Here is an 18327-nt window from a genome sequence, read left to right on the forward strand (position 1 = left end):
CAACATTCATAGTGTTAATTCTAATATTCAACTTGTTAAAATCATTTGAATTGGATATGGATTTTTTTTTAAAAATGCAACCAATTCAGTCCAGTATGGTTCCAGATTTGTACAATTTTATTCCAAATGTCTCTAGGTTACCTGCAGGCCCAGCTATTTAAAGATGCCAGGAGCTTTGCAAACCATCAACCCCCCAATCATCCCCAGCATTAGCTAAATCTGAAATAACCAGGAAAGGTTTGCAGCCAGAAATAACTGGAAGTTTTTGCACAGGATGATCCACAGACAGTCATACAGCATAGAAACATTTGGTCCAACACATCCATGTTAGCCAAGTCTCCCTGAACTGAAAACTAGTCCTACTTGCCTGCGCTTGGCCAGATCCCTCTCAGCCTTGCCTATTCGTGTACCAGCCCAAATGTCTTTTAAATGTTATAACTATACCTGCATCTAAAACTTCCTCTGGCAGTTCATTCCACACATGAACCACCCTCTATTCAAAAAGGCTGCCCCTCAGGTTCCTTTTCAGTCTTTCTCCTCCCACCTTTACAAGCTGCACCTTAGTTTTGAATTCCCCCACCCCAAGGAAAGACCTTTCCAATCGCCATATCTATGCCCCTCATGATTTTATAAAACTCTACAAAGGTCACCCAAAAATTGTTCTACCATGAGCAACCTAAAGGACAGCAGATCTCAAAGCACCAACATATCATATCACTTGATGGTATCCGTTCTGTTTCTATTAAGTGGGAGGGTGACAAATCTCAACCTCAAACCCGCCAATTTTTGAAGAGCAGGGATTCAACTGATTACGAGCATAGATTATTTCAGAAGTTAAAAAGTAAAGTTTGGGTTCTTGGCTATGATGTTTAGAGAAAGAGAAGGGTAGAACATGCAAAATTGTTAGTAGAGAGGGGAGAAACTTAAGGGGAAAACAAACAATTCTATCAATTTCTGACAGTTTTGATGTAACACCAAGTTATGGTGACTTTTAGATCTTGATTAAACCAGATTAGTACAAGACTACAGAAAAACCTATGAACTCATCAACTGTTGGGGAGAGATGTTGTCATATTATTTATTAAAGCTGCAATAGTCAGCTCTTCTCAACTTCTCTTTTTTTCAGTTCTCCAAAGCTCCCAGTCTTCCTATATCCTTAACACATTTAAAAACAGATCACTGCATCATTTTACACACTTTCCCCAAAGCTTTGAGACGGTATCACTCTTCCTACAATCCACAAGCAATGGAAACTAGTTAAAATTCACCTCAATTGGTCACAATTTCTGTTTCTTCTCACATTACCTTACTGTTCACTGGGGTGCTGTTGGATCATTCACTTCTTTACCTTTCTCGGTTATAAATGTGAAGATTCATTACTTGGGTAACTCAAGTCACCTTATTACAAAGCCAAAAGCAAAGCATTTAGAGGAAAAAAGCCAAAGTTTATAACATTGACACCCAGGAGCACCCCTATGAAATTTAAAAAAAAACACATCTCTACCTTTAAATTTTCTTCCCTCTTCTCCTGGAGATCTTTACTAGAATACCTGGGTCATAAACCATTACCTGCCCATCCCCACAACAATCACTCCAGGTAGGCAGGTTACACTTACCACAGCCAAACTCAATCCTGTCCCAAAAAGGTCATCACTCGCTCAGTGATTGCACTCCTACCTCTGAATCCAGGGATTGTTGGATCCCATCCACTGCAGATACTCCAGCATATAACCTACCTAATACAAGAGTGGTTTTATACAGTCGTCATAGATAATACCACATAGAAACAAATCCTTCAGTCCAAATCATGCATGCCAACCAGATATCCTAAGTAATTCTATTCCCATTTGTCAGCATTTGGCCCATTTTCTTCTAAACCCTTTCTACTCATATCCACCTAGATGCCTGTTAAATGCTGTAAAATCATACTAGCCTCTGCCACTTCTTCAGGCAGCTGATTCCATACATGCACCACCCTGCGCGAGAAATAGCTGCCTCTCAGGTCCCTTTTATATGTTTCCCCTTGCACCTTATACCTGCTAGTTTTGCACCCCCACCCCAGGAAAAAAAATGCCTATTTACCTATTGATGCCCCTCACAATTTTATGAAGGTCTATAAGGTCACTCCTCAGCCAGTCACTCCAGGTAAAATAGCCCCAGCCTATTCAGCCTCTCCCTACCAGGTCGTGTTGAATTTTAAAGGCACTTCTCCATTTGAGATGTTTAAATCAAGCTCTGGTCTGCTCGCTCAGGTATGGCGGAAAATTGAACAGAATTAGGAATGTCTTCCCAATATCGTGACCAAAGTAACCCATTTCAGTCATGCTGCTTAAGAAATATCATTCTCACTCACAGAGGGAGCTTACTGTATGAAAGTTGAGGATGCCCCAAAAATCCACACTAATTGTAGTCCCCACACCACTGTCTGCATTGAGCTAATTCAACCAAAAACCTCCCAAAAGTTCTTCCCAAGAGCACGAGCAGATGCGTTTAATATCAGCCAAAAGGAGATATTCAGGCAGATGTCCCAAAGTTTAGTGAACAATGCAGAACATCTGAGGAAATTCCAAAGGTCTGAGCTTTAATAATTGAAAACTGATCTTGTTGGAGGTGCTGACTAGCTGAAAAGATTTAATAGCCTACTCATATTTCTAATGGACTTTTTAGGCAAAAAGATATTGCCACCCAATGATGGAACAATTAAATTTGGGAGTGCTTTGGAGAACAGATGTTAATTCAGGTTCTAGATCTGGAATGAATTCCAAAGTTTAAGAGAGGCCAGAGAGAAATTTGTAAACAAGCATGAGTGTCTTAAAATTAAGGCATATTTGATCCAGGGGTCAACAGGAGTCAGCAAACAGTGCGATAGATGGACAAAACAGAGTCACACAGCACAGAAATAAACCCTTCGGTCCAAATCATCAGCACCAACCAGGCAGTCCCATTTGCCAGCATTTGGTCATTTTCCTCCCCTTAAACTGTTCCTATACCCAGTCAGATGTCATTTAAATGCTGTAATTGTGCCAGTCTCCACCATTTCCTCTGGCAGCTCATTCACATAACACCCACTGCGTGAAAAAGTTACCCCCCACCCTGATCCTTTTTAAATCTTTCCCCTCTCACCTTATGCCCTCTAGTTTTGGACTTCTCCACCTTAGCAAAAAAAAGACTATTTATTTTAACCACATCCATGATGCAAGCTTGAACACAAAGCAGAAAAGTTTTAGGCAATTTCAAGTTTAAGTGTTTAATGTGGAAAGAGTGCACTTAGTGGTCAAGTCTGGCAGTAAAGGCATGGTTACAGCAGTAGATGCAGGTTCACAGCTAGCTGATGTTACAGCGGTGCAAATCAGTGGCTTTAAATGATAACATGAGGCTTACTTCAATGGTTAACTCAAAGTACAGAACTACAACCTATATAGTGCAGCCTCAGTTTCTGGTATAATTTTTACTGTTTTGGATTCCCTTGTTGCTGGAAAAGTTTTTATATGGGCAATTTCAAACAAAAGAAAAACAACTGTTTGCACACAAAGTGGAAGGACAGGTGACAAAGATTAAATCCTAATCCAGGGCAGGTACAGAAACAGTGCAGAGCTAGCTCCCTGGCGGTTATTAATCAGCTCAAACACTGAAGAAAAATCAAAACGAAAATCGGATTCCCTCGGAGTCATTGTCCGTTCCTGACAAAGCATCCCAAAAATATTTCATTATTGCAATGAATAATTTTCACGCGATCGGAATCTTCTATTTGAAATCCCATTTCTAAGTAATATGAAACGGTTTTTTTGCTGGATTTGAAAAACTGCGTAACATACTGGAAATTGAAAAGACATGCAACAAACCAAGAATTTAAAAGGTTCTCTCTCAACTACCGCTTAAAGCAAAACACACAGGAAATTAATCCTTGCTTGAATAAGTGTCACCGCCCACTGTATCTTGGAAGAAAGTTTCCAAATACCTCTAGCTGGAATGGGGGATAGAATAACTCTGGCACACAGAATTAACTGAGGACTGAGACACAAAAGATGATAGGAGATATAGGAACAAATACTTGAATTAATCTGGCAGCAGCAACTGGGACAACGCCCAACTTCAAAACAAAACTTATCGATAACTCTGAAGCGAAGCTGAAACCACCGCTACGAAACGACCTGTGTTTAGCAAGTTACAAACAGCAACTGGCTGAGACTTTTTTTTAAAAAAACAAATCTCAAACTAAGAGTTGTACTCACTCTGCTTTTCACCTCTGCTGAGAGACCGTACGCGGGTCCGCTGTTAAACTGCTTTCCAGCCATGCTTTTGTAGACTTTGTGATGTTAGTTTAAACTCAGCCCGCTTGCAGAAAACAGCGCAGCTACTGCGTCCTCTGCATGAGGTTCAGTAAATTTCACCAAACACCTCTTCTTTCCCCCGCCCGATCAGTGAACACGTGCCCATATATGGGCAGAAACTTGACAAATTCCAGGCTGGGCGGAACCGACCTCCCCTTCTCCAATTCTCTACATCTTTGGCTCATTCACAGAGAAAGCCGCAGGAAACGGGGGGCAGACAGGAAACTGACGTCAAGCAGTCACATCACCTTTTCTTACCACCCAGAACATATCATTGGATCGCACTGAGAATAGGCGCTGTGCTGAGAGCGAGGGCTCTTCAGTAAAGTCTTAACCTGGAATAAAAACGGAACACGCACGCATACAGGGCTGCCAACAATTGCATGTTGATATTTTAAGCCTTTGGCTAACGGGGAAGTTAGATTTTATTTTCACACAGATGATTAATGCCTTAAATGACTGTAGAGGAGCTGAACCTGATACCATGAAAAACATCTGTATTGAACAAAGCATTTAGGGAGGAGGCGTGGGAAGGCAAATGAAAGGAGGTTGTTCCAGCTGCGAGAGGCAGATAAACGCTACCCTCTGCTGCACCCTTCTCATTATTTATGAACATCAAACCTGCATTTATTACAGACTGTTACGATTTCAGTAAAAACGCATTTGTAATATGCTTTTAAACGTCCAGTGTGCGCAAACCACATCTTGACAGTGACTACTCTAATCGGAATGCTCCTCGCCCTCGGGGTGTTCTCTCTCGTCCTAGCGTGTCGTAATCCAATATACAGACACAAGCTTGCCAGGAGACACTGCAACTAAGGAGCTGCCTGCAGCACTTTTAATCCAGTGCCCAGTGTGCTGCAGAGCAGGAAGGTGCCAGGTTCAATCTCTGGTCTTGTCAGAGTATTAGTAGCGGCCTGAGAAAAGCACACGTGAAGGAGACTATATCAGTTAGAATTTCCACCAACTGCTCCCGATGGAAAACTTTAAATCAGGTTAAAGCGAGACCAGACTCAGCTGTGATGATCTTCGCAGTTGTATGACTCGCAACTTCTGGGTTCAAACATGAAGAACGGTCACGTGGGCAGAACAGCATTCAGGAAATAAATCTTAGCTGTGTCACGAAAAGTGACAAGAAATATAACCGAAGTATAGTGGCTCAGTGGTTAGTACTGCCGCCTTATAGTGCCATGGACTCAAGCGCAATTCTGCTGTCAGGTGACTTGTGTGCAGTCTGCACATTTTCCCAAGGTCTGCATGGATTTCCTCTGGGTGTTTCAGTTTTCTCCCTCAGCGCAAAGATGTGCAGGTTAGGTGGAATGGCCGTGGGAAATGCAAAGTTAAAGAGATAGGGTTCGGGGGTGTGGGTCTAGGTGCAATGCTTTTTGGAGCGTCGGTGTAGACTCGATGGGCCAAATAACCTGCTTTCTCACTGTTGGGATTCTATGATTCTATGAAAAGCACTCTAATAGGGAAGATCGTGTACCTGGTAATGTAAAGCAATCCCACTGAATCAGGAGTAATAGAGATAATGGGAACTGCAGATGCTGGAGATTCCAAGATAATAAAATGTGAGGCTGGACGAACACAGCAGGCCAAGCAGCATCTCAGGAGCACAAAAGCTGACGTTTCGGGCCGAGACCCTTCATCAGAGAGGGGGATGGGGGGAGGGAACTGGAATAAATAGGGAGAGAGGGGGAGGCGGACCGAAGATGGAGAGTAAAGAAGATAGGTGGAGAGAGTGTAGGTGGGGAGGTAGGGAGGGGACTCCGCTCAGTTCGCAAAAAACAACTGCACCTCCCAGTCGCAAACCATTTCCACTCCCCCTCCCATTCTCTTGATGACATGTCCATCATGGGCCTCCTGCACTGCCACAATGATGCCACCCGAAGGTTGCAGGAACAGCAACTCATATTCCGCCTGGGAACCCTGCAGCCATATGGTATCAATGTGGACTTCACCAGTTTCAAAATCTCCCCTTCCCCTACTGCATCCCTCAACCAGCCCAGTTCGTCCCCTCCCCCCACTGCACCACACAACCAGCCCAGCTCTTCCCCCCCACCCACTGCATCCCAAAACCAGTCCAACCTGTCTCTGCCTCCCTAACCGGTTCTTCCTCTCACCCATCCCTTCCTCCCACCCCAAGCCGCACCCCCCGCTACCTACTAACCTCATCCCACCTCCTTGACCTGTCCGTCTTCCCTGGACTGACTTATCCCCTCCCTACCTCCCCACCTACACTCTCTCCACCTATCTTCTTTACTCTCCATCTTCGGTCCGCCTCCCCCTCTCTCCCTATTTATTCCAGTTCCCTCCCCCCATCCCCCTCTCTGATGAAGGGTCTCGGCCCGAAACGTCAGCTTTTGTGCTCCTGAGATGCTGCTTGGCCTGCTGTGTTCGTCCAGCCTCACATTTTATTACCACTGAATCAAGAGGGCCTTTTCCCCTAAACAACAGCAGCAGGGAATACTGCTCTGGCCTGTGCTCTGATGTAACAATGTAAATCGTGTTATTGTTGCCACAAAATTATTTCCAGTGCTTCAAATAGTACCAAATGAAATTATTGAATCATCTGAATTGGTGGGGGAAGTAGATGCAACTGTAATTTTCAACAGGGAACTGGATAAATGCTGAAAAGAAAGGTACTTACAGGATCATAGAGTTCGGACCAGGGCTGTTGGATGTACTGCATAACTTGATTGAACAACAATACAGGCATGATGAGCCAAATGGTATTTGTCTGAGCTGTATTATTACGTGGACACTCCCAGCAAAGCAACTGAGTTCAGGCAAGCAAGTTCAGGCAAGTAATTTGCAGTGACAAGTTCAGTTACACCTTTAAACAGATTACCAGGTTATTAATTCAATTCAGTAACTGGTTATTGGAATGTATCTCTTCCTTCTTTGACTTGATTTATTTTTTTCTCCCCTTGTCCAGGCCCTTCTCACTTACATCTGCAATTCTTCATTATGCCAGTTTCAGAATTTCCAGTTTGCAGGTACCAGCCGCCTCCCATTCGTTGTCAACATGCGTTTACACATCCATTCCCCATCAGGATAGTATCAGGATTCTACACTTCCTCCTGGAACAAAAAGCTTGAAGCACCATCCACCAACACCTTCATCCTCACTTTGTACAACTTCTTAATTCCTCTCACTTTCTTCAAATCAAAAGTGTGGCCATGGTACCTGCGTGAGCCCCAGTTATGCCTGTCTCTTTGTGGGATATGTGGAACATTTCTTGTCTGTCCCCACAACTCTTTATCCAGTACATTGACAACATCATGAGTGCTGCTTCCCTCTCTCATCCAGAATTAAAATATCAATTTAGCTTTCAATTTCCACCTTGCTCTCACCTTCACCTAGTCCATCTCTGACTCCCCGTTCTCTTCCTTGACATTTCTGTTTCCATTTCCGGGGATAGTTTGGCCACAGATACTCACTACAAACCTACTGGCTCCCTCTATGGACTCCTCACAATCTCCCACTTTTCTCATCTCCACCACAGCTGTTCTGATGATGCCACCTTCTGCAGGGAAGCCTCAGAAATATCCAAGTTTTTCTTTCTCTGAGGATTCATAGCCACCATGTATGATAGAGCCCTCAGCCATACCTGATCCATTCCCTGCACTTCAGCCTCCAACACCATTAGGGTCAGCCCATCCTCAATTTTCACCTTACCAGCACCCACATTCATAGGATCATAAGCCGCCATATCTGCCACCACCAAGCTGATATTCCGCTCCCCTTCCTTGTCAGCCTTCCACAGAGACTGTTTCCTCTGGGACATGTTGGTCCACTCCTCCTTCAATCCCCACACCGCCATCATACCTTCCCCTGCAACTGCAGAAGGAAAAACACCTGCCCATTTCCTTCCTCCCTCCTCATTATCCAAGGCCCCTTCCTGGTTAAGCAGCAATTTATCTGCATTTCATTCAATTTAGTCTGCTGTATTCACTGCTCACAATGTGGTTTTCTCTACATTGGGAGATGAAATGCAGACTGTCTGTTTTGCAGACCACCGAGGTTCTGTTACAGAATAATGTTGAGCTTCCAGTTGCCTGACACTTTAACACACCACCATGTTCCCTGGCCAGCATTTCTGTCTCAGGCTTGCTGCAAGACTCCAACAAAGCTCGGCACAAGCTGGAAGAGCATCAACTCATTTTCCACTTGGAGATCCTGCAGCCTTAAGGACTCAATATCTGGTTCAATAATTTTACAGCCTGAATACCTTCTTCCATGGCCTTTATCCACCCCCACAGCCCTATCCCTGTGATGACATGGGCTGCTTTCAGCACAGTCAATCCATTTTCACCTACTTATGTTCTCCATTATCAGTTTTCCTTTCTCCCAAGCATACTATACCCATCCCCTTGTCTCCCTAACTATCTATCTCTCTCTCTGCGCTCCATCTCCACAGATCCATTCACTCCTAATCACTGCCTCGTGCCCCCCCACCCCCCAACCCCATTATCAGCATATATATTATATATGTATATATCACTATTTCCTAGCTACAGTCAGTTCTGAAGAATGGTTCCTGGACTTGAAACATTCACTCTGCTTTATCCTCACAGAAGCTGCCTGACCTGCTGAGTTTCTCTTGCAATTTCCATTTTTGCATTAGTTGCTAGGGTGTGATTACAAGGCAGAGACTAACAGATACTTTCTGATGATGTTTGATAATAAATCCCAGAAGGTTGCTAATTATTATTTGCATCTCAAGAAGAAATTACAATTTTGAATCGCTGTCAAGTAGTATTTTTTGTTATAGCATGGACTTTGTAAGTTTTTCCATCAGTTTCCTTCTATCTCCTGAAAGTACTAATCCAGGTGGGTACCAGTTCACCTGGTGTTAACTGTCCTTGAGACCGGCCCTATATTGGCCATTCTTCATGGACAACCCTAGGCAGAATGTGGCAGCCAAATTTTCACTGTGGGATTCACTTGCAAACACATCTCTGCAAAGGCCACACAACATATGGACTGTAAATTGTCAGTAAAAATTATTCCCTCCCTAACTCCAGGGAAGTAAGGTCAGTCATAGACACCCAGCTGAGATCAACCAATTTAGCACAAGGCGAAGTTGTCCTAGTCGCTATATTTCAGGATCACAGTGCATGGGACAAGGTTTAATGAACATTAAAAGCATTTGTTGGGAGAGTGGCCTTACTTTATTTGCAGCCCAGTAGATGTTCCAGAAATGGCAGTGTTATTTGAAGGGTTAGCGGCTGTGACACAATCAATGACAGTCACCAATGAAATCTAATTTGGGTCACGCCATAACAGTACTATCTTCCCTGAGGAAGCTCTTTTCTTGCCCGTTACCTGCTCCTCTCCACGTGAACCAGTCTGCCCACTAGATGTGTGACTCTCCAAGTTCCTCCAGAATAAGCAGTCCTGTATCACAATAATGAACAGACAAGTGGAAGAAGATTAGGAACTGAGTCCTTTATTTTAAGCATGTTTTGTAAATTATAGGAATATAGGAACACAGGTGCAGGAGTAGGCCTTTCATCCAGTTAAACCTGCCCCACTATTCAAGATGGTGATAGCTAAGCATCCACTTCAATGCCTTTTTCCCATACTATCCCCATATCCATTAACATCACTGGCTTTTAGAAATCTGTCACGTTCTACTTTAAACATGACTGAGTTTCCACAGAACTCTGGAGTAGAGAATTCCAAAGATTTACAACATTTTGAGTGTAAATATTTCTATCCACCTCAGTTCTAAGTTGTTGCCCCCTTATTTTGAACTTAGGATCTATTTTTAGACTCCCTAAACAGGGGAAAATCTTACTAGCATTTACAGTGTTTATCTATTTAAGTATTTTGTACTTTTTAATTAACTCATCTTTCATTCTTCACAACTTTAGAGAATAAAGACTCAGTTTCTCAAATTTCCCTTCAAGTAACAGTCCTGGCATCCTAGGAGTAATGCTGCCTCTGCAACAACTATATTCTTCTTCAGAAACTGCACAAAATATTCCAGGTGCAGTCTAACCAAAGTTACATACAACTAAAGTAAAGTTTGCTATTCATGTACTAAAATCCTCTTCAGATAAAGGCTAAAATACCGTTAACTTTCCTTATTCCTTGCTACAACTGAAAATTAGCTTTCAGTGACTTATTGGTACCTTCATGCAGCCATACTTTCCAATTTCCTACCATTTAAGAAACACTCTGTACATCTGTTTCTCCTGCCAAAATGGATAACATCACTCTCTTCCAGATTATATTTCATTTGCCATCTTCTTGCCTGTCTAACCAAGTATTCTTTAAACACTTTACATCTTCCTCACAGTGCACACCTTTGTTTTCTATCATTACAAATTTAAAAATATTGTATTGGGCCTTCATTTTCAAATCATTGATAAATATTGAGAACAACTGAGTCCAAAGTATAGATCCTATAGTACCACACTAGTCACAGTTTGCTAACGTAAGAATGACCCACTTATTTCAACTCAATATAATAAAATGTGAGGCTGGATGAACACAGCAGGCCAAGCAGCATCTCAGGAGCACAAAAGCTGACGTTTCGGGCCTAGACCCTTCATCAGAGAGGGGGATGGGGTGAGGGTTCTGGAATAAATAGGGAGAGAGGGGGAGACGGACCGAAGATGGGTAGAAAAGAAGATAGGTGGAGAGGAGAGTATAGGTGGGGAGGTAGGGAGGGGATAGGTCAGTCCAGGGAAGACGGACAGGTCAAGGAGGTGGGATGAGGTTAGTAGGTAGGAGATGGAGGTGCGGCTTGGGTGGGAGGAAGGGATGGGTGAGAGGAAGAACAGGTTAGGGAGGCAGAGACAGGTTGGACTGGTTTTGGGATGCAGTGGGGGGAGGGGAAGAGCTGGGCTGGTTGTGTGGTGCAGTGGGGGGAGGGGACGAACTGGGCTGGTTTTGGGATGCGGTGGGGGAAGGGGAGATTTTGAAGCTGGTGAAGTCCACATTGATACCATTGGGCTGCAGGGTTCCCAAGCAGAATATGAGTTGCTGTTCCTGCAACCTTCGGGTGGCATCATTGTGGCACTGCAGGAGGCCCATGATGGACATGTCATCTAAAGAATGGGAGGGGGAGTGGAAATGGTTTGCGACTGGGAGGTGCAGTTGTTTTTTGCTAACCGAGCGGAGGTGTTCTGCAAAGCGGTCCCCAAGCCTCCGCTTGGTTTCCCCAATGTAGAGGAAGCCACACTGGGTACAGTGGATGCAGTATACCACATTGGCAGATGTGCAGGTGAACCTCCGCTTAATGTGGAAAGTCATCTTGGGGCCTGGGATAGGGGTGAGGGAGGAGGTGTGGGGGCAAGTGTAGCATTTCCTGCAGTTGCAGGGGAAGGTGCCGGGTGTGGTGGGGTTGGAGGGCAGTGAGGAGCAAACAAGGGAGTCACAGAGAGAGTGGTCTCTCCGGAAAGCTCACCCATCCCTTCCTCCCACCCCAAGCCGCACCTCCATCTCCTACCTACTAACCTCATCCCACCTCCTTGACCTGTCCGTCTTCCCTGGACTGACCTATCCCCTCCCTACCTCCCCACCTATACTCTCCTCTCCACCTATCTTCTTTTCTCCCCATCTTCGGTCCGCCTCCCCCTCTCTCCCTATTTATTCCAGAACCCTCACCCCATCCCCCTCTCTGATGAAGGGTCTAGGCCCGAAACATCAGCTTTTGTGCTCCTGAGATGCTGCTGGGCCTGCTGTGTTCATCCAGCCTCATGTTTTATTATCTTGGATTCTCCAGCATCTGCAGTTCCCATTATCACTATTTCAACTCAATGTTTTCTGTCTGTTAGCCAATCCTTAATCTATGTCAGTACAATATCTCCAATCCATATACTTTAATTTTGCTAACTAGCCTCCTGTTGGGGACATTATGAAAATTTTTCTGAAAATCCATACATAATGTATCCATTGACTCTAACAATTCTGTTAGTAACATCCTCAAAAAAAATCCAAGTTTGTCAAACACAATTCCCCATTCATAAATCTATGCTGAAGAAACCAAATAAAATCTTTATTTTCCAAATGTCCATTTATTACATCCTTTATAACAGAATCAAGCATTTTCTCTAATACTAATGTCAGGTTCACAAGTCTGTAGGACCCCATTTTCTTTCTTTCTTTTTTCTTCATTAGTAGTGTGACTTTTGCAACTTCCAGTCTAGCAAATGTCATACTGCTATTTTGGAAAATGACCATCACTGTCTCCTTGGCTACCTCTTTCAATACTCTGAGCTTCAGAATATCGGGTCCTTGGATCTATGAGCCCTCATTCCCACCATTTTCTCCTACATGACCTTCATACAAACACTAATTTCCTCCAATTCTTCGTTGTCCCTAGTTCCTTGGATTTCTAATTCTGGGTGATTTCTTTGAGATGTATCACCCCCAGTGAAGACAGATACAAAATAATCATTTAGCTTCTCTGTTGTTTCCCTTTCCCCAATGATGAATTTTCCCTGAACTGCCTGTAACAGACCTTCTGGTGGCTTGGCCAAACATTTCTTTTTACGTACCTGTAGAATCTTCTTACAGTCTTTAAAATTTCTCCTCGCTAGTTTGCATTCATATTCTATTCTCCCCTTATCAGTTTTTTGGTCTTCCTTTGCTGTAGTCCAAAATCCTCCCAGTCCTCAGGTTTACTATTATATCTGGAAACTTTAACCTTTGCTTTAATATTAAGCAATGCTTAACTTCTTTCGTTGGCCATGGTTGACAAACTTGTTTTGCATTTTTTGCGCCCAATTAAATAATTGTTAAAGTAAAAAGTTTTGCCTTAGTCCTACTCTCTAGTTAGCGAGACAACTGGTGGTCATTTAAACAGAGGTTGAGAAGGAGGGTCCTTCACAGCAACCTCAGCTAATGTGGGAATTGAACCTATGCTGTTGGTGTTACTTTGCAAATGCTACCATCCAGCCAACTGAGCTAACTGACTCCAATTAACAAAATATCTTTCCTCATTCATTTCTGGAGAGGAGTTTTAAAATACTTTAGAGCACATGGGCCACTGAAACACATAAACATGCATTCATATGGTTACACTACTTTTTCTGAGTACAAACTTGGAACCCACAATCTCCATATGCAAACTAACTGTATTAATGGGGTGTGCTACTTTGTCGAAATGTTGTTCTTAGAATACAAAGTTAAAGTCAGGGTTTGAGTCAAAATTCAAATGTACTATTTAAGAACAGGGAGTTGTCCTCGTCAGTATTCATTCTTCTCTCAGGCCATACCAACAAGATCAGATGGAATTGCTAATTCAAACGGACTGGCTTTGTTTTGAAACTTTTCTCCGTTAAAATGTTTCACAAAGAGGTGGGAGGAAACAGACATCCAAGTCAGGAAGGAAGAGCTCAGCAGAGGTGTTTGAAAGCTTGGTTGAAGAGATAAATTGATGCATTTAATGAAAGAAAGTTAGATCATACTTGAGGCAGGCAAAAATTAGAATATGTCAATAGGGGAGATGCAGTTTGATGAAGGCATGAGAGGAGAATAAACACAGACATAGACCCAACAGGCAGAATGGTCAGTTTCTGTCCTTTAGCATTCTACACTTTAAGGAGTTATTTTTAAAAAGCAGAGAGTTTCAATGGGGAAGGTTCAATAATAGGAACAATGGAACTTCATATTTTGCTGCCAATACTGAATAAAGAAAGGATGATAACTGGAAAGCTGGAATTAGAGGAATGGACTGTTTAGGAAGGAATATCACAAGGTGAAAGTGGATGTAGAGGGAAAAAGGAAGAGGTCATGGTGGGGTTTCTGAATATGGAGACAGGATTTGAACATGATATAACATGAAATGTGAAGGTAGTGGGACCTACAAGATAAGCTTAAAATAGTCAGCAAACAGATAGCAGGCATATATGACACAAAGGGTCTGAGGTCTCACAAGCATCTTTTTTGTGTGATTTTGCCCTTACCGAATGGTAGTTGTACTTGATGACTTATCAATGGTTGCTACATTTCAAAGTTATTCATTACACCTGTGAAGTGCCCTGGAATTACTGTTATTTTAATCAATCTGTTTGGACATGATATGACATATAATCAGGCCACGTTGGACTTGAACCCAGTTAGAGACAAAAAAAAACTGTAGATGCTGGAATCCAAGGTAGACAAACAGGACGCTGGAAGAATACAGCAAGCCAGGCAGCACCTGGAGGAAAGGACAAGTCAACGTTTTGGGTATTACTCTTCTTCAGGACTGGATGTGGAACCACAGATAAAGAGGTGGAGGGGGGAGGGAGAAGGGTGGTAGTGAAATGGTGAACCTTCTGGCTCAGAGGTTGGGATTCTACCATTGTGCCACAAAAGCTTTTACAAGAATGTGACCCACAACAATGGCATTATCATTAGGCCATGCAATCATCACAAAAAAGTTTTAGTAGCGGCCATGGCATGAGTTAAACCTATGTCCTCAGGGCATTAGCCTGAGCTCCTGAATTTTTAATCTAATGAATTTACCATTTTGCCACTATTTTCGTTCTTAAAAATTATGTGCTATTTTGATGGCACTGTTTATCTGTGAGTTGTTATTTTTGTTGAAGCCCTTTAAGTAATTCCAAGGAAATGTGATGAAATGCTGGCTAAATGCAAATCTGGTTTTAATAATCATTACTGGATCAGGCATTGAGTATTTAAGTTTGCATAACAGACGGAGAATGTGGTTTCCTTGATTCTAAACTGTGACAGTGGCTTCCAGTTATTATCTGGATCCTCTGTTTATTGTATCATGGTCAATGCAATGTAACACAGCAGTATCTAACCTAATATTGTGAGACCCAACAAGATCTTCCAATCACCTCTGCTCTGCAGCCACTGTTCTCTTGACTCGAGCGGCTGAACTTAATATCAACGCAATCTGGTAAAGTATATTTTTCTGGCTGACTTGGAAAGGTGGGTCCTGTATCAGTTGTAACAGCAAAGCCAAGCTGTATCCCATCAGCATAATCAGCTGGAAGACCTATCTCAGTCAGCTTCCTCAGCTTCAAACATTTGCCCAGCTGCTCATTTTCTTTGCCACTTTAATCCAAAGTGTATGAAAGAAAAAGGCGAAGAAGCATGTTACCACTCAGGGTCTCAATAGAAATTACATTACTCAGCAGGTTCATAGAAGGAACTTGGCCTGACTGGGACAATGCGTTGGTTCATTGTACATATAGATCTGACGCCCCTTTGTAATGCCCTATTTTGTATACGAAATGTTCTGAGATAGTTGGTTTCCATTGATCAGTCCACACAGGTAACTGAAGTGCTTTTCTCCAGGAAGAACAAATTTAGATTAATTGTGCATAGGTACTTTATAATACATAAATGGCAATAAACAAATCTTCAAAGGTTCAACATAAGGAATTCAACGTCACTGTACGGTGAGTACATTAAAAGATATATATGGCCAACTATAAACACATAGTCACACATAGACAACAGATACAAAATACAATTGACATTCAATTATCAAAAACACACACACAAATTAAGCATACAGCAGACACAAATGCACAGAGACTCTATATAAACACGCAGAAACGCAGGAGCAAAGAAAGATACACGTGAAAGACACATCTGCTCATTCATCCCAAGATAAACATCCAAAACAAGGCAGAAACACACACGCGCGTGCGTGTGCGCACATTTGCTTAGTTAAGGAACCATGCTTAGCAAGGAGGAGTTGAGGAGGTGCTACCAGCACGAGAAGAGTAACTTAATAAGAAGTCTATCTCTTGAAACAGCTCCTACAGCCATTCTTGTCAGCTCTGAAATTAGAATGGGCACATAAAGGACAGGATTTTTTTAAAGAATTGTGAAATATAAAGAGGGTGTCTATTAAAACAAAGCTGTTCAAAAATGAGAGAGTTAATAGCTGACTGATCGCAAATATGACAGTTATGAAGACAATATTGGGACACACTTGTGAAACCTCTTTGTGGGATTATGATAGCGTGAATGTAAATGCCAATGGGAGGATGGCATGTGCTCTGGCAGAGGAACAATAACCTCCTGCTGCGCAAATGTCACACTACATGCTGACAAAGTAAATGAATGCTCACTGGAAACAGAGATAATGGGAACTGCAGATGCTGGAGAATCCAAGATAATAAAATGTGAGGCTGGATGAACACAGCAGGCCAAGCAGCATCTCAGGAGCACAAAAGCTGACGTTTCGGGCCTAGACCCTTCATCAGAGAGGGGGATGGGGTGAGGGTTCTGGAATAAATAGGGAGAGAGGGGGAGGTGGACCGAAGATGGAGAGAAAAGAAGATAGGTGGAGAGGAGAGTATAGGTGGGAAGGTAGGGAGGGGATAGGTCAGTCCAGGGAAGACGGACAGGTCAAGGAGGTGGGATGAGGTTAGTAGGTAGATGGGGGTGCGGCTTGGGGTGGGAGGAAGGGATGGGTGAGAGGAAGAACAGGTTAGGGAGGCAGAGACAGGTTGGACTGGTTTTGGGATGCAGTGGGTGGAGGGGAAGAGCTGGGCTGGTTGTGTGGTGCAGTGGGGGGAGGGGATGAACTGGGCTGGTTTTGGGGTGCGGTGGGGGAAGGGGAGATTTTGAAGCTGGTGAAGTCAACATTGATACCATTAGGCTGCAGGATTCCCAAGCGGAATATGAGTTGCTGTTCCTGCAACCTTCGGGTGGCATCATTGTGGCACTGCAGGAGGCCCATGATGGACATGTCATCTAAAGAATGGGAGGGGGAGTGGAAATGGTTTGCGACTGGGAGGTGCAGTTGTTTATTGCGAACCGAGTGGAGGTGTTCTGCAAAGCGGTCCCCAAGCCTCCACTTGGTTTCCCCAATGTAGAGGAAGCCACACCGGGTACAGTGGATGCAGTATACCACATTGGCAGATGTGCAGGTGAACCTCTGCTTGATGTGGAATGTCATCTTGGGGCCTGGGATAGGGGTGAGGGAGGAGGTGTGGGGGCAAGTGTAGCACTGGAAACATACGCTTCCTGATAACACGAGATATATGTTTCATTGAATCCCCATTGATCTGTAGCAGGTTTCACCATCGCTTGCAGGGACATTAGTAATTACGTCTCCTTCCTAAGTTGCTGACACAGTGTCACACCCAAATGCCTATTTCATATTTGAATTTAAACACAATTAACTGGCTACTCAACTGTGTGGGGCTTCTTAACTACGCTTGATTGTATCCATATTGTTTCTAGCATGCAGCAGCAAAGCTCATCTTCCTGACCTGGGGCAGTCAGATATATACTAAAATTATAATATTCTTGGTGTTATTGTGCTGCTAAGGAATATTTATAGTCTACTGAGAAAAGGGAAATATTAAATTTATTGAAGAAATACCTCACTGTGGTTTCACCTTGACATGAAGCTGGAAGAGCAATAATATGATATTGTGTTACTTCATGTGATGAAATTTACTATCTAATTATCACGCGACAATCAGACTTAATGCCTTATACTACTCCCCTGAAGTCATTGATTCTACGAAATATATTACACCTTTCTGAGTTATTTCTCTTTTACCGAGACGACTTGTAACTAGTCCACTCCTTTGGATCAAGAAATTGATTCCTCTGATTTTTCAGATTCTGTTGGGAAGAAGGAGCTTTGGCAAATGATCCAATTCAGCAATCAGGCCAGTATCTGGATCAATTGGGTAATGTAGCATCTCTGGGCTGTTTCAGCGTTGATGCTGCTTCAATAGTAAAGAGGATGTTTCTGTGCAGATATAAGTGCATAGACTGTACATTTTCAGTCAGAATGCAGTAGGGCCATGGATGCGAGTCTGTTCTGCCAGAAGTGGGCATGGTCCTGAATCCAAGATGTCTCTCTCCTGGTCTGGTAACCTTTGGTGATATTTGACTGGGGCAGTACTCATCCTTTTTCCCCTCACTTGTCTCAAGTCAGTATTTTGTACATGTGGAATGAGTGTCTATGAGAGAGCACAGAGTTGGGCTCTCTGTCTTCTTTCCATCATGAGTTTGTACAGAGCTAACCCATTTTGGAGTTCTGTAAATG

At 43.1% G+C, this 18327-nt stretch overlaps 1 protein-coding gene across 1 annotated transcript in view; it reads right to left on the reverse strand.

The window, feature by feature from the left end:
- The window catches only part of LOC125465994 (calponin-2-like), a 33875-nt gene extending 29320 nt beyond the window's left edge, over nucleotides 1-4555 (reverse strand). The window contains exon 1 of the mRNA XM_048560063.2: nucleotides 4233-4555. Within this exon, the coding sequence (XP_048416020.1) occupies nucleotides 4233-4295 (63 nt within the window). The 5' untranslated portion in view covers nucleotides 4296-4555. The remainder of the gene's footprint in view (nucleotides 1-4232) is intronic.
- Nucleotides 4556-18327: the final 13772 nt, after the last annotated feature.

Source organism: Stegostoma tigrinum, chromosome 30 (genome assembly GCF_030684315.1).
Source record: "Stegostoma tigrinum isolate sSteTig4 chromosome 30, sSteTig4.hap1, whole genome shotgun sequence".
NCBI lineage: Eukaryota > Metazoa > Chordata > Chondrichthyes > Orectolobiformes > Stegostomatidae > Stegostoma > Stegostoma tigrinum.